General features: G+C 38.5%; 1 protein-coding gene across 1 annotated transcript; it reads right to left on the bottom strand.

Moving 5' to 3' along the window:
• Positions 1-10,296: 10,296 nt before the first annotated feature.
• CUNH12orf42 (chromosome unknown C12orf42 homolog) lies at positions 10,297-12,166 on the bottom strand. Its single transcript, XM_036250811.1, has 3 exons — positions 12,101-12,166; positions 11,519-11,540; positions 10,297-10,724 (listed from the first exon to the last, which is right to left on the bottom strand). The coding sequence occupies exons 1-3, from the start codon at positions 12,164-12,166 to the stop codon at positions 10,297-10,299; spliced, it is 516 nt and encodes a 171-aa protein (XP_036106704.1).
• Between the last annotated feature and the right edge of the window lie 3,322 nt (positions 12,167-15,488).

Here is a 15,488-nt window from a genome sequence, read left to right as displayed (position 1 = left end):
ACGTTTGTGACAGACCTTGCTGTTCACTGACTTCTGTTTGATACTGCTTGCGTGGTAAGGCATTTCATTTGTAAGAGTCTCTTTAGATGGTATTGAAAGGTGGCTACATAGACATCTCAACATCTCCTTTAACTATTTCTTATGTTAGCAAAAAAAACCTCATCCCAAGCTACCTCTCTGTTAGTTCATCCTAGAATTTTAATACTAATGAAAACAAAAGAGTAAAATCACTTATTACAGAGAAGAGGGAAATTTTAATTTTATTTTCAAAGCAATTTCCTCCTATCTTGATTCAGACTGTCATTCTTAGTCACCGGAACAAGGCCCTGGGGAATGACCACATTCCATAGAAATACACCAAAGGGCACCCTGAGACAGAAGGTGGGCAATGTTAAGGTTCTATTTTCATACCAGTGTAGATATGGAACAGGTTGCACTGCTCTGCTGTACACTTGGAAGCTCTCAGTTTTAGTTAGAAGTCCTGGTCTTTTGTCAAATAAAAACTTTCCCACATTTATACCAAAGCAGAAAAATCTATGTAGATCTAATTCACCACAACAAAAGGTGAAAAAGAAAAATGATTGAATTTAGGATCTCTGGTGTCTATTATTGATTTAGGCTAAACCTTTTCTAACTTATATTACCATTATTTTTTAGTTCTGAAAGTCAGAAAGCGTGTCAGATGAAATGCTTACAAATCCATCTAGATGAAGGCAAAAAAGATAATCAAAAGTTAAATCTTGCATGCATTTTGACCAGCAATTCTACTTTTAAGAATTTATACTATAAAAATAATTATAAGAGTACATCTGAGGATATGTGAAGTATATTCATCATATCCATCACAAAAATATTTGCTGTAGAGAAATGTGGAGGGCCCTAAAATGTCCCAAAGTAATACACTGGCTAACTAAATTATGATATGATACAAAAAAATTTTCTGTAGATGAAGAAAGATTACCATTTGTCGATATTGCAAAGACATCTACAGTCTATTGGGGGAAATAAGCTTAGAGAACAATGAATGCAATATGAACTTGTTTTTCCAAAAATAGCACTAAAATGTAATATGCTAAGAAAAATGTATGAAAGGATATGCTCCAAAATGTAAACAATGGTTGTAATTGGGTTACTAGGCCAGAGGAAATTTTCACTTGTTTTATAATAGACAATGCATGTCAAAGCCATAGCGTAATGTCTGACACGTGTTGGGTCTCAATATATATTAGGTATGATTGCTATTGGGATTTTAGCTCTGTCAGTCTTTGCCTCTGATGTGCCACTGTGTTTTGTACGTCTCTACATAATTTCTTTCTCTTTCCTTTCTTTCTTAAAACAATAAGGAGAAAACTATGCAAGAAGTAATTTCCATTTTGAGGGGGGGAAGGGGTGGGGAAAGGCTAGGGGAGAGTTTCCTGCACCAATGTCTGCCTTCCCATCTGGGTTAGTGACATGTGTGCAAAGTGCCTGAAGAGAGAGGTGGAGGGTGAGCGAAAAGGAAGCTTCCATCACACTAAATAAAAAGCCAACAATATGCATATCAGCATCCTAAGATGTACCACTCTGCTGGGAAAACCCAAGACAAAGGAATTATCAGACACAACAGTTCAAAGCATATTGCACCTGTCAAAACGTCTGTCATCTTCTATAGAAATGCACCATTCTAAGCAAGAAAAGGGAAAGTTTAGCCAAGTCACTCAGGAACAACAGCTTACTTTGTCTCCTTCCTCTAGCCAACTCCTCCATCTGAAAGCCATTTAGCTTCATGCTAAAGGTTGCCTAGAAGGACCAGACAATAGGAAGGTCTCTTTCATTGTCAAGGACAGTTACACTTTGAAGATGACGCTCAAAAGGGGTTAAAATGGGTCAACAAGCAATTGTTGGGCTTATGCAAGGACATGTGAAGAGAACATTGTTAAAGTCACACACAAAAAAAGTCTCAATCTCAAAGAATTCAACTTTAACCTAGAGGAGGTGTGGGAAGGAAGGAACTAACACGCAATACTGATTTCATACCAAAGAATGAAGGGGGAGGGGATCTACACCAAGAGGATTAATTGATAGTCTGGGGATGGGCTTTGCCATTCCAAACATCCACTCACACAGTGTATTAGAAAGATAAGTATAGTTTAGGGCAAAGGGAGAAAAATGTGATTTTTTTTTAAATGATGTGAAATACGCAAGTGGTGCTGATTCCGGGCAGACTGTCACATTTGTAAGAATTACGTTTTCTGGATGCACTGTAGAAAATATGTCTAGCATTTAGTCAGGGGATAGGTAAATGGCTGGGAGATAGGTGTGTATATTTAAACAGTAGCTATTACTTTTGTGCAATTTCTTAGATGCCCTTAAGAGGAAAGCTTAGAAATTTGTCTGAGAAAAGCTGATCTAGAGAGAAGCAGGATAGCAAATTCGAGTCAGCCTGCCCAGGTTTACGGCCTGGTTCTTGCACAGGCCATGTGACTCTGAGCAAGCAACTTGACCTCACTGCTGTCCGTTTCCACCTGAGGGGATAGCAACAGACCATGGAAGTATCCGGAGGGTTAAAGGAGAGCCTACATCCAGGAAGAATGAAAACATGTCCACACAAAAACGTGTACATGGATGCTTATGGCAGCACTATTACAGCAGTCAAAAAGTGGAGATAGTCCGGCCGGTGTGTCTTAGTGGTTGAGCGCCGACCCATGCACCAAGAGGTCACTGGTTCGATTCCCGGTCAGGACACTTGCCCAGGTTGTGGGCCTGATCCCCAATCAGGGGCATGCAGGAGGCAGCCAATCAATGTTCTCTCTCATTGATGTTTTCATCTCTCTCTCCCTCTCACTTCCTCTCTCTCTAAAATCAATAAAGGAAAAAAAAAATAAAAAAAAAAAGTGGAGATAATCCCAGTATCTATCAACTAAAGAATAGATAAGCAAAATGTGGTAGAGCCATGCAATGGAATATTATTTAGCCATAAAAAAGAATAAAATACTGACACATACTACAACATGGATGGATCTTGAAAATTGTGTTAATTAGAGGAAGCCAGTCACAAAAGACTCCATACTACGTAATTCCATTCATATTAGATGCCCAGACTAGGAAAATCTATAGAGACAGAAAGTAAACCAGTGATTGTTTAAGGCTGCGGAGGGGTCAGGGGCAGGGGCAGTATAGGAAGATGATAGCTAGAGGGTACAAGGTTTCTATTTGATTGGATGAAAATGTAAAATTGACTGCATGATGGTTGCACATATCTGTGTACGTACTAGAAGCCAGTGAGTTGTATACTTTAAATGGGTGACTTGTATGTATATGAATTATATCTCAATAAAGCTATTAAAAATAAACCAATAAAAGAAACAAACCAGGAATGATGGTGAAATCTTTGTGGTAATAACAAAACAGAACATTTTCATTTTTTAAAAAATGGAGGGTGGAGACATATTGTAATAAAGGAATCAGAAGACCACATGGCATTTGGTAAGGACCCAATAAACATGGACAATCCACATTGTTTTTATGAGTAAATATAAATCATCGTGTACAGCTTTGGAAAAGAGTATTGCTGTGTAGTCTAATGGACTGACATTTCCATTTTAATCTTAAAGTATGCATCGTTAAAGGTTTTTTTAATTCAAGCTTATCCCCTGACGTCTAAAGACAAGCGATGCCTATGTAGTATATTCAAAAGGCAGATTTCAAAATAAAATGTAGTTTCTTCTCTTCTTTTTGAGTTCACAATTTAAGTATATTAAATTATTTGTAATTGTCACATCTTCTTTAAGCTTTAAAAAATTGACTAGCCACAGAGTTAAACAGGAGAAAACTAAGAAAGGTCATTCATTCTGAAATATATTCACAATTGGATTTTTTGAAAATCTTCGGACTGTTTTCCGAAGGCCATACATATTATGCCTAGATTTTAGAAAGGAAACTTGCCTTGGTTATCAATTTTCAAAATCTTAAACAATTCAAAAGGATAAAAATGGTAAGATTCATTTCCCTACCTCACAAGAACCCAACCCTTCTCTCCCCCATGTATCAACATATGTATTTATTTGTAGATCTACAGGTATATTGTTTATGTGTTTGGTCTTTCTCAAAGATAAATTTACTAAGAAACTAACAAAATGTAAGCTTCGGGCCTTTCATTTGCAAAGTCCCTTCCAAGGTCCTCTACCTAACTATACTCATGATTCTTTTCCTTAAAGAGACCCCCTCGAAATATATAAGCTTAGGCCACACAAACATTGATCTGTTCCTGGTTACTACTTCCTACATTACCCATTACTTTCAAATTTTACAATCTGCATAATTAAATTTAAATCCTGCCACATGAGGCATCCTATGATCATTCCAACCCAAATTGACCTTTTCCTTCTCTAAGTCTCCATTGTATGTATTCACAAAACAACTTCAATTTTTTTTCCCAGAACCCTTCAGGTCAGTTGAGTCTTGGAGCTTAAATTTGTTTGTATATTATGATGTATAAATTATATATTATGTAGTGTTGCATAAACCATGCATCATCCATCAGGGTCTGAGATAGAATACCCCATAATCAAATATATTAATGCATCTTCCTAAAAATGCATGAATATCCACACTGAGATAGATAAAGGCTGTAAATAACTTCATTTCAGTTTAGATAATAACTAACACCAACTAAATGAGTTACAAAAGAGTTTGTCAATTTTCAGAGATTTTGGATTTCAGAATTATGGCTGGAGGATTATAGACCGGAACATTATTGTGTCATTATTTTATGTTTCACCAGCTAGGTTTTACTTGACCTCTAGATCCCCAGTGGGTGTTCAATAAATTTGACAGAATGAATGAATTAAAGGACTAAGTCTTACACTAGGTTAAGCTCGTCAAGGAAAAAGATGACATTCTTTTTCATCAACATCCTCAGCACCAAGGCCAGTGCCTGACGCATGGCTCAAAATGCTGACCGAGTGGAATCCTGCTTCTTAAATCTGTCACAATAACTACCTAGGGTCATAAGTACCCCACTGACACTTTACAATTAATCCCACTGTCACTGACTCACAAAATCAGACTGATTTTCATAGGGGAGTAAAAAAACACAGGTTGGAGGATATGAAGGGAGCAGTCGGGGGAGGAGCCTAGACACGGCGACAACTTGCTCTGGAAAGGAATGCAGCGCGTAAGGTTGTTCAAGAGTCTGCCACAGGCCTTAAGAATTATGGAGCACTTTTCTTTTTGTTTTTTTTTCATAGCAACATAAATTTATATTATGTGAATAATCATAATGTAAATTTTGAGGGACAAGCAAGGAACATCCATTATGGGATAGACAGGTCACATATGAGTACGTGACAGGACAGACACGTATGCTTCTGCTCAGTCTGCCTTATAGTGGTGACTCAGAGGACAGTCAGTGCCCTGCAGGCTAGGAGTGTACACGCTGTGAAAGTGTTAACACACTGTGGTGAAACTACTGCGATCCGGTGAAGATGAGATGAAATGAGATGATTCCTCAAAACGTTGATGACCTTGCCCCCAGTGATTGATGACAGTGCCAATTTCTTTGTCATCACAGACCATAACTCCAATCCAAGCTTTATCCACACATCCACAATCAACAATCCTCATAAAAAAATGAATCTCACACGAAGATTAAGAAAATTACAGTACACAGAAAATACCTCAAGAATCAATGATCCCAAGGTTGGGTATGTTCCAAATTCAAGATGAAGGATTAGCCCTGGCCGGTTTGGCTCAGCGGTTAGAGTGTTGATCTGCAGTCCAGAGAGACCCGGGTTCGGTTCCTGCGAAGGGCACGTACCTCGGTTGCAGTTTGTCCCCGGCCCTGGTTGGTCGTGCGGGTGGCAGTCACTCGATGTGTTCCTTTCACATCGATGTTTCTCTCTCTCTCTCTGTTCCTCTCTCTCCTTCCCGCTCTACCTGAACAAAAAATGGAAAAATGTCCTCCGGTGATGATAAAAAAAAAAAAAAAAGCAGGATTAGAACAGCGATCAAAGCAAAATAATCACGTCACTGGTGACACACACACGGGATAGTTATTAAAACTTAAGTGGTGTCTGCCAAGCTGTTGTGGTGGAGCACTTTTCTTAACGTCAACTCTTCTCTTGACAACAACATCTCTCCTCGATCCCTGTGTGACTTAGAATCCTCAACATCACATTTGTAGTTACAAATACATCGTCTTATTCCTCCCCTCGTCCGGGTAGTTTCAGACTTTTATAGAGAGCTGGACTAAGAGATCACGTGGTGGTTGATACTGCCAACTGGTGTGCTGTTCTCTAAATTGAACTTTTCTAAATTGGAGATTCTGAATGTAATAGTGTGTTCGTTTTTCAACTACATGCATTGTTTATCAATGCAGAATATCTGTGAGCTTGGTGGCTGGAGGCAATCATTGGACACATTGCTTTGTCTGTCTGTTTCAGTTTCCTCATCAGTAAATGAGATACTACTGCTTACCTCATAGTGCTGTGATGAAGGTGAAACATATGGTACAGAAAAGTTTCTCAGAAAGGGACATGATCACATGGTCACCAGAAATAATACGCACTGTCAGCGTAAGGTAGTTGGATCTATAAGCTCTTAAACTAGCACTGCATAACCAATGATAATATTTATGCTAATTATTATTGATATTATTGATCAAATGACTTGCATTTGCTTAGTGCTCTTGCTTTTTAAAATGCATCATTTGATAGGAAACCTGATCCCCAAGTTATCCTTGCTGTGAACAAAACATGTTATCCCAATTTAACAGTGAAGAAACTCCAGTCAAGTGATGGAGAGACACTAAATTCAGGTCACATTTACAGGAACAAGTTCTTCAGATCCAGGTTGATCCCACCACCTTAGCTCTTTCTTAACTCTCCCTCTACAGCGTCCCATCCCTTCCATAAGTCTGATGTCAGTCAGCTCCAATTAAACTTGAAAAGTGCTGCCATCTTTAGTAAACCTCAAAACGATGTTCCCTTCTCTTATTTTTTGAGCCTTCATTCACAGGGATGACTTTGTTCCAAATATAAAAGAACTATGTGATAATAATCTCTGACCCTACTTTGCCCTTCAACAAGTTTAAACCTATTGTATGCTCTCTACTCACAGTTACTGCTCGCACCCTGCACCCTGTTATCAGGAGGGGAGAGAATATGAGTAGAGTTTCTATACTTACCTCGCTGTGGCACAACAGCATGGTATAAAATCTGATTTATAGATGTTACCTGTATAGATGGAATACAAACATGGTCATGGGTACATACATACTAGTGTGAATAACACAGTATGCAATAACATAGCTTTATATATGAAATAAAATTTTATAATATATAATATAGTTTTTAAAGCTCATATGTATTGTGTATACACACACATATATACATATTTTATTATCATTAAAAATCAAACTTCATCATGTATGAAGTGGAGATAATAATAATTGTAAATACTTCATGAAGCGATTATGAGGAGGAAATGAATTAATATATGCTAAACACTTAGAACAGTCTCTGATACATAATACATACTCAATAAATGTAATCTGTATTATAATTATCATTTATTTTGCATATTATAAAAGGATTTATCATTTGTAAGCATTATTCACTAGAGAGTACTTTAAATATTTAGCTGCACCAATTTTTAAAATATATCAATATCTATTTTCCAATGCAACTTTCAGAAAAGCATTTTTTTCACTAAAGTATATATTATCTTCCTTAGGAGACACATATAGTATGTAGTAATAAATGTATCGTAAGTCGAATCATATACCTCTGAAGAAATAGGTAAAAGCAATTCATAACTCAGAACCTTAGCAACAATTATTTTATACCATAGGAACTCATCCATTCCTCAGTGACAATACTATAAATAAACACATATTAATGTCCAAAGTTGATTCATCCTCAATAATAACTATTTAATTAAGCACTGTTTTCAGAAATAATGGCATTGGGGAAGATTGAATGATGCTTATCTCAGTGGGTTTATGTCAAGTTCTAGTGCAAAAGCAGAGTTCACGCAGAGAAGCGTGGACACCTGCAGCCCATGACTATAACAGCCGAAGCTGCAAATGCTTCTTGTCGTCATTATCTAAGTTAGCATGGTCAGGGCTGAACCAGCTAACCTCCTCCCCACCACGTACACCCAAAATAAGGAAAAACAACCAGAGACAACTCACTACAGTCCTCCAAGGAGGAATGGGTTCCCAGAGCTATTTATTAAGAGCTGTTTTCTTGAGCTCCGATTCTTTCTTCACTTCTTTGAAAAGAAATCCTTACTTCGAATCCTACCAGTTTACACTACTGTGGGTGTATTTAGAATAGACTTTTGAGCAAATTTTTCTCTAATGTGTTCCATAGGACACTGGTTCTGTAAGATATTAATGGATGTTATTTTTTAAAATACATATGTGTGTGTTTATATACACACACATATATCAGCATTTCCTAATCAAAGAAAATTGAGAAACACTAACTGAAACAGATTTATCAGATTCTTTTTATTGTGGAAATTCTCAGGATCCTTAATATGCCACTGTGACTCTCTGGAGGGAGCAGGCTGGACCATGTTTCTCAGACATATTTACCTGTAAGCTCCTAGCTTTCTAATTTCCGTGTTCCATGGAACACACGTTGGGAAACTGCTTTAGAATGTGATCTATCATATATTTTACATCTTTTGCTTATATCCAGTTTCTCAATTCTGAGTAGGATTGCTTCTTCTGAATTGTATTTTTAGTAAATTTGCTATTTTCCACTTCGGGAATCCATTTACTATATCAAAAACAGTTTCTGCTCCTGAAATTGACCATTACAAATTTTTGGTTGTTTTAGAATCACTTAAAACAGTAATTTTCTATCTGAAAAAAAAAATCAGTTGTACAAACTCATAATTAAACAGCAAATTAAAATATTCCAGAATCAAAATTTACATAAAACCCATGAGAATGGCCACACACTTTTCTCCAACCAAATGGCATGAAGTTGAACTTAAGGTTGTCACATGACTCTGGTAAGCAGATGCTATCCTACCCTCAGGAAACCACAGCAACCACCACTGATAACCTGCACACTCTCTTTTAATAAAACCATGTTACATATAAATAATATAAATAAATAAATAAGTAAATAAATAAAAATGTAAAAAATATATGTATTATAAAATCATATTACGATAGAACAAGAAAAGCTCTAAAGTTTGGGGATCTTTTTGTCTTTAAAGTGTCTTACTCCTAGGAAATGCTAATATTTAAAGAAGTCATATCATTCCCAGAGGACTAACTGGACTCTTAAATCTTAAGTAGTTACTGGTTGTAACATTTTATTCCTATTGAAACTTTGAGACTTAAATTTGGACTTTAGACTTGATGATAAGTCCCAAATGTAGGCATAGGATATATATATTATTTATATATAGTATGTATAGTATATTAATTTGAACTGAAGGGTGAATGCAAAAGGAATTTACAACTTCTATGTATCCAAATTTCTGGGAAAATTTCAAGGAACTTGAGTGTATATGGGTGTATTGGTCATGTTGACTTGTGTTTCTCAATGTTGAAAAAATGTACTATATTAAAAAGAAAAAATTAAACCTATAAAATCATCTGATAAAGTCCACCGCTGCTACATTTAACTTAACTGAAATAAAAAAACAAGTGCCCACACCAGTGTGATAAAAACGTTCCCTAAGCTGCGTTGGTGTTTTTTATTATCAATCAGGACATTCAGTATCTCTTTTGCATTAAACTTAGTACCAAGTGTTGCAGGGCCTCAAAGGAGGACCCAGCTTCGGGTTTCTGGCATAAAAACCTTAATACAGCCTGAAGAATTCTCCTAGGCACTTCAGGAGTAATCAAATTTCATGTTAACTCTTAAATTACAAACATGCACTAAACCTCTGTTTAGACATTCAAAAGGCCCTTTAGAAAACATCCTTCAACCAAAGCCCAAGTTGGCAAGTGACACCGTTTACCTGCGAGCGCTGAACAAAGAGGGGTCCCCGCAGTCCCTGCAGGCACATGGGGAAGAGGCACGCGATGTACCCCACTCCCATTGTGAGACACAAATTCTTTGTGATACTGGGAGACACCGCAGAACAAAAATACTATTAGAAATGCTTCAAAAGGAACATTTTTGGCGGCGATAGAGACTTTTGACATTATTTATTAGGTTCAAAACTGCTTCACAAAAGCCTAACAATGGTTCTGTGGAAACCAGTACATCTGAGGCCCTTTCTGTTGTTCCGGGCAGGCATTGATTTGAAGATGGGCAGCCCTCGTGAACAATTCCCTCGCAGCGGTCAGTGTAAGTGAGCATTCAGCCCCCGCCTAGGAGGGGCCTGTGAACAAGCCGTATGGAAACGCTGGGGTGGGCGAGAGGGGGGAGAAGAGCAAGATTTGATTAACCTCTTTGAGGAGAGATGGATGGGAGCCCCGGCAAACTGAGGAAGGGGCGCTCCTGCCAGATTGCCATGAAGGGAGGCGTCTGCCCGGAGCCCCCTTTTCCTCCGGGGATAAGGATGCTTGGGGAGCATCTCCGGTGCCATGGCAACTGCGCATCTTCCGACTGGATTTCCAGGCGCGCCCTGGAGTCCACTTTGGGAATCTGGGTTGGCCAGAGCGCCCACTGTGGCTGCTGTCCTCTCCTCCAGCTGGGCTTCTGGGGATCTCGGGGAGACCCTGGAAGGGGTGCAGAGCCCGATGGCAGTGGAAGGTCTCGCAGCAGGACCTAGAGGAGGAGTGGTACTCAAGTGTGCGCATGTACCCGCCCCCGCCAGGGCTTTTTAAGAAGTCTCTCCTTCATAACCGAATGTTTGAGAAATCAACATTTGCAGTGAGTGGAGAAAGAAAAATAATTCCCTGACATTATTATCCTCGCGTGCTCCCTACACTTCTTTAAGAAAATAAGATGCGATCTCTTCCTTGCCTGTTGCCTGGGAGCACCCCCTCCAAATAACTGTTATAGAATCTTCATGAAGTTTTTTATTTCAAGAAAAACTGTTCAAAACGTCTGAAGAGAGGAAACTCGAAGAATTGGTGACTAAACTAGGGCCTCAGATTCTAAATTTGAGGAAAGTTCGTGAATGGAAAATTATTCACTGGAGTTAGATCTCATGCAAAACAAATGATCCACAGCCCAGTTAGACTTACAACTGGTCATTGAAAACTCCAAAAGGCAATTACTTTATGAATTTTAGTAGAAATTTCAAACCAGCTGAAAATGAAAACAATGAGTGAATTAATTTGATGCTGGATCTACACAACACATATGTACACATTAATAATAATAGATCTGATTTTTTTCTTTCTTTGGACAACAAAATTATTTTTTATGTAAAAGATGAGGTATTTTTATGATAATAGTCAATACTGTAAAAGAAATACATATATATTTTTTCTACCTGCATTTCCATATGTATATACATATATATCACATATAAAGAAATATATATATTCCACCTGCATTTTCACGTGTGTGTGTATGTGTGTATATATATATATATACAGTCTTAAATTTTTTACCAGAGAAATTCTGCCCATTGACCTACACAAATTAAAGTCTAATTTTAAAGTAGTTAAGACAATGTCCATGCTTTAAATCACTTTCTTCAAGTTTTTAAAGAGCTCTGAATAGCACATAGATGTCTAGGCTATTCGGAACAACCTACAGGATCACTTGCAAATTCAAAAAATATGTAAAAGATTTAAAATGCATGTTACCTTAGGTAATTCAATTTAGTTAATCACATATTGTCCTGTGCCCAGTATGTACTGAGCATCTCCCACTACACACTCAACATACCCAAGTCAAAGAGTGAAATTTTTTTAGTGACTCCGATTTCTCCAAAGTGAGAATTATTTCCTGGAAATAAAGGTGGAATGGCCTTTTAATATCTCCAGGTAAATAAAATCTTTCAGAGAGCCAAACATACTGACTTGTGAAAACTAGATGCTTAACAGCTGTTTGTTGATTTGAATTTCAGCTTCAACAGATGACTCATTTATTGTCATCAATAACCAGTGCAAGAAGACTTCACCAGAGAACATGGGTGTGTCTCTGAAATTTGGAGCAACATATTATGACCTAGACAGAAAACACTGTACTTTGTCTTGAACCCAAAAATAGGAGTTTCTTCCCTGAATATTCTGTGCGAATGACGCATTTTTCATATTCCATTGTCTTAAAGGGGAAGTGTGATATAATGGTATAAACAAGGCATTGGGTTCAGACATCATAGATTCAAATCCCAGCACATCACCTAAGCCTTAACTGAAATATGAGGATTATATTACCTATTTCACAGGGTTGCTAGCAGGATTAAGTTTGTTCATTCATTTATTCACCCATTAATATTTGAGTGGTTGTTATGTGTCTGGCAGTATTCTAGACATTGGAAATAGAGAAAGGAATAAAGTTGCCAATATCCTTGCACTTACAGAGCTTCCATTGTAGTTGTGGAAAGAGCGAGTGGGGAAGGGAAGTAGACTTTTAAATAAGCAAATGAAGAAATGTATAAGTGTCAGGTGGTGGTAAGTCCTAAGGAGAAAAATAAAGCAGGAAAGATTAGGACAGACCCACAAAGGTGACATTTCAGTAAACACCTGAAGGAAATGAAAAAGCAAACTAGTTAAGCACCTGAGGAAAGTACATGATAAAATGCAAAGCATCGCCCAGATGGTGTGCCTCAATGGCTTGAGCATCATCCTATGGACTGAGAGGTCCCGGTTCAATTCCCCATAGGGTACATGTGGGCTTGATCCCCTGTAGAGGGCATGCAGGAGGCAGCCAATCAATGTGTCCTTCTCTCTCTCTAAAAAGTCAATAAAACCATATTTTTAAAAATGCAAAACATCGCCCTGGCCAGTTTGGCTTAGTAGTTAGAGCATCGGACCAAGAACCAATGAGTCTCGGGTTCAATTCCAGTGAAGGGCACATACCTTGGTTGCAATTCTACCCCTAACCTTGGTCTGGGTCATGTGGGAGGCAACCAATTGATGTGTCTTTCTCCCTCCCTCCCACTCCCTCTGAAGAAAAATGGAAGAATATCCTCAGGTGAGGATTAAAAATAATAATAAAATAAAATAAAATGGGGATAATCACATTATCTGCCTAAGAGTGTTATAAGAGGATTTCATAAAATAATATGAAATGCTCAGGCGGAGGAGGATATGAGGGATACATGATGAGTGGAGACTTGACTTGGGGTGGTGAACACACAACCCAATGTACAGATAATGTGTTCTGAAACCTGTATAATCTGTTAGCCAGTCTCACCCCAATAAATTTGATTTAAAAAATGCTCAGCACAGTATCTGTCATATGGTGAGAGCTTGAATAAATGGGGGTTAGAATGACAATAATAATTATCATTATCTGGTGCAATACCCAAATCATCAAATTACTTGTTATCTAGTCACACTTGTCCTTGCTTCCAATACAATATTTGGCAAGTAGATTTCCATTAAGAATTGTTAGATCAGTTCTCATAGAACCTTCTGGAATAGAACCTGCTGTTCATATTGACTTAAAAAATAAAATATGACCAATAGAAAAGAACAAAGAAAGAAACAGGAAGCAGTGAGACTTGGCAGGTGGGACAGAATCTCTCGTGGAATTGTGAGAGGGCCGGTTCTGAATTTCTACGTGTCTATTGATGTGCATGCCTGTGTCCTCCAGGTGCACAGGACATAGTGAGTATGACCAAATAGGCTCTTTTGTCATTTGCCATTCCAAAAATGGACTGCTCCAGGCCTTCCTGGGTGCTCCTCTGTCTCTCTTATCAATTGCTTTTCTGACAGTAAAGATCAATGGGGCCTCGTCCCATTCACTGAGTAGCATTGGGGAGGGACTGGTTCCTCCATGGCTTTGTTCTTTGGAAGAAGTTATACTTACAGCGGGAGACCTGGGGACGTTATACTGGTGAGTACAAAGCAGTTTTTTACATGCCATTGGAGTCTGAATCCTTCCTGGACATACTGTAATAGCTAAACACATTAGTTCAGAAGAACATCACTTCAACATCACCACTAAATCAATGATAGGAAGGATGGATTTTTCATTCTTATTTCTATCTTGAGCAAACAGAAATGACAAAGAGGCCAAGGTCCTGAGTGACTGAGTTGGAGAAATAGAGAAGGGAAAACATGTGAAAAGAGAGGTGAAAGGCTGAAAACGTTTTTGCTGGGCTCAAGCTATGTTGAGGGCCTGGACACGCTGGTGGTTCAGTCCTTACAAGAACTGTATCTAACGGATGTTATTACTGTCTCGAGTTTACAGGTCAGAAAGCTGTTGGAAGTTTATGGTTGATGCGTCCCCTAAGAAGATATTCGGAAGTCCTAACCCTCTGCACCTGTGAACGTGACCTGATTTGGAAATAGGGTCTTTGCAGATGCAATCAAGTTAAGCAGGAAAGGTTAGGACAGACCCACAAAGGTCCTTTTAAAAAGAAAAGCCAGACAGAGACTCACAGGAAGAACGCCATGTGATGACGGAGGCGGAGACTGGAGTGATGATATACCAGCCAAGATTTACCAAGGATTGCAGCAACCACCAGAAGCAAAGACAAAGGTATGGGATAGATTCTTCCTGAGAGCTCTCAAAAGATGCCAATGTTGCTGACACCTGGGCTCCAGACTGTAAGAAAATAATTGTATCTTAAGCCTTCCGGTTTGTGGTTCTTTGTTACAGCAGTTCTAGGAAACTAATACACCCATAACAGCTCCAATTTATTTCTGTTATCCCAGAATAATTATCAATAGCAGCCGTTTTCACTCCAAAGAAAACCAAAAAAAAAAGTTTCTTCAGATTTTGGGGCATAGAAAAGAGGAAAAACCAGGAGGTGGGAAGGGATGGAATGGGAAGAAGTCGATTTCTCGAGTTCACTAAGTGGCAGAATTTGTGCCAGAGCTCCATGACTCTGAACAAAACTATTTCCTGTGCTCAAGGGGCAAAGAGGATGCCGGCCACGGTAGGTTCCAGGACTCATTCCTCCTAAACCACAGTCTGCAGGAGGGAGAAGCATCATGAATGCCTCCAGGGGCTTTGAAGATAGTAGAAATGAGAAAGGGCCAAGTAGGGACACCCTGTAGGTATATCTCCCATCAACAGGGGCCAGTCACTTCTCAGATCTTGTCTATTATTGTCATGAGGGAAAATGGGCCCAGTGTAGACAGGTTTTTCTGGATTTTCAGAAGTAGAAGTAATGTTTTTTTTAAAAATATACATGTAGCCCAGCAGGTATGGCTCAGTGGATTGAGCGTCCTCCCATGGACTGAGAGGTCCTGGTTCAATTCCCGGTCAGGTATTGTGCCGAGGTTGTGAGCTTGATTTCCAGTAGGGGGCATGCAGGAGGTAGCTGATAGATGTTTCTCTCTCACATCATTGTTTCTATCTCTTTCTCCCTTCCTCTCTCTCTCTCTCTCAAAAAAAAAAGCACTAAAAACATTTTTTTTAAAAGTGTGTGTGTGTGTGTAAAGACTCCTTATTTTTAAA

The sequence above is a fragment of the Molossus molossus genome, unplaced genomic scaffold (genome assembly GCF_014108415.1).
Source record: "Molossus molossus isolate mMolMol1 unplaced genomic scaffold, mMolMol1.p scaffold_m16_p_10, whole genome shotgun sequence".
NCBI lineage: Eukaryota > Metazoa > Chordata > Mammalia > Chiroptera > Molossidae > Molossus > Molossus molossus.
The sequence above is the reverse complement of the archived record's forward strand: the minus strand, read 5'-3'. Positions and strand labels throughout refer to the sequence as shown.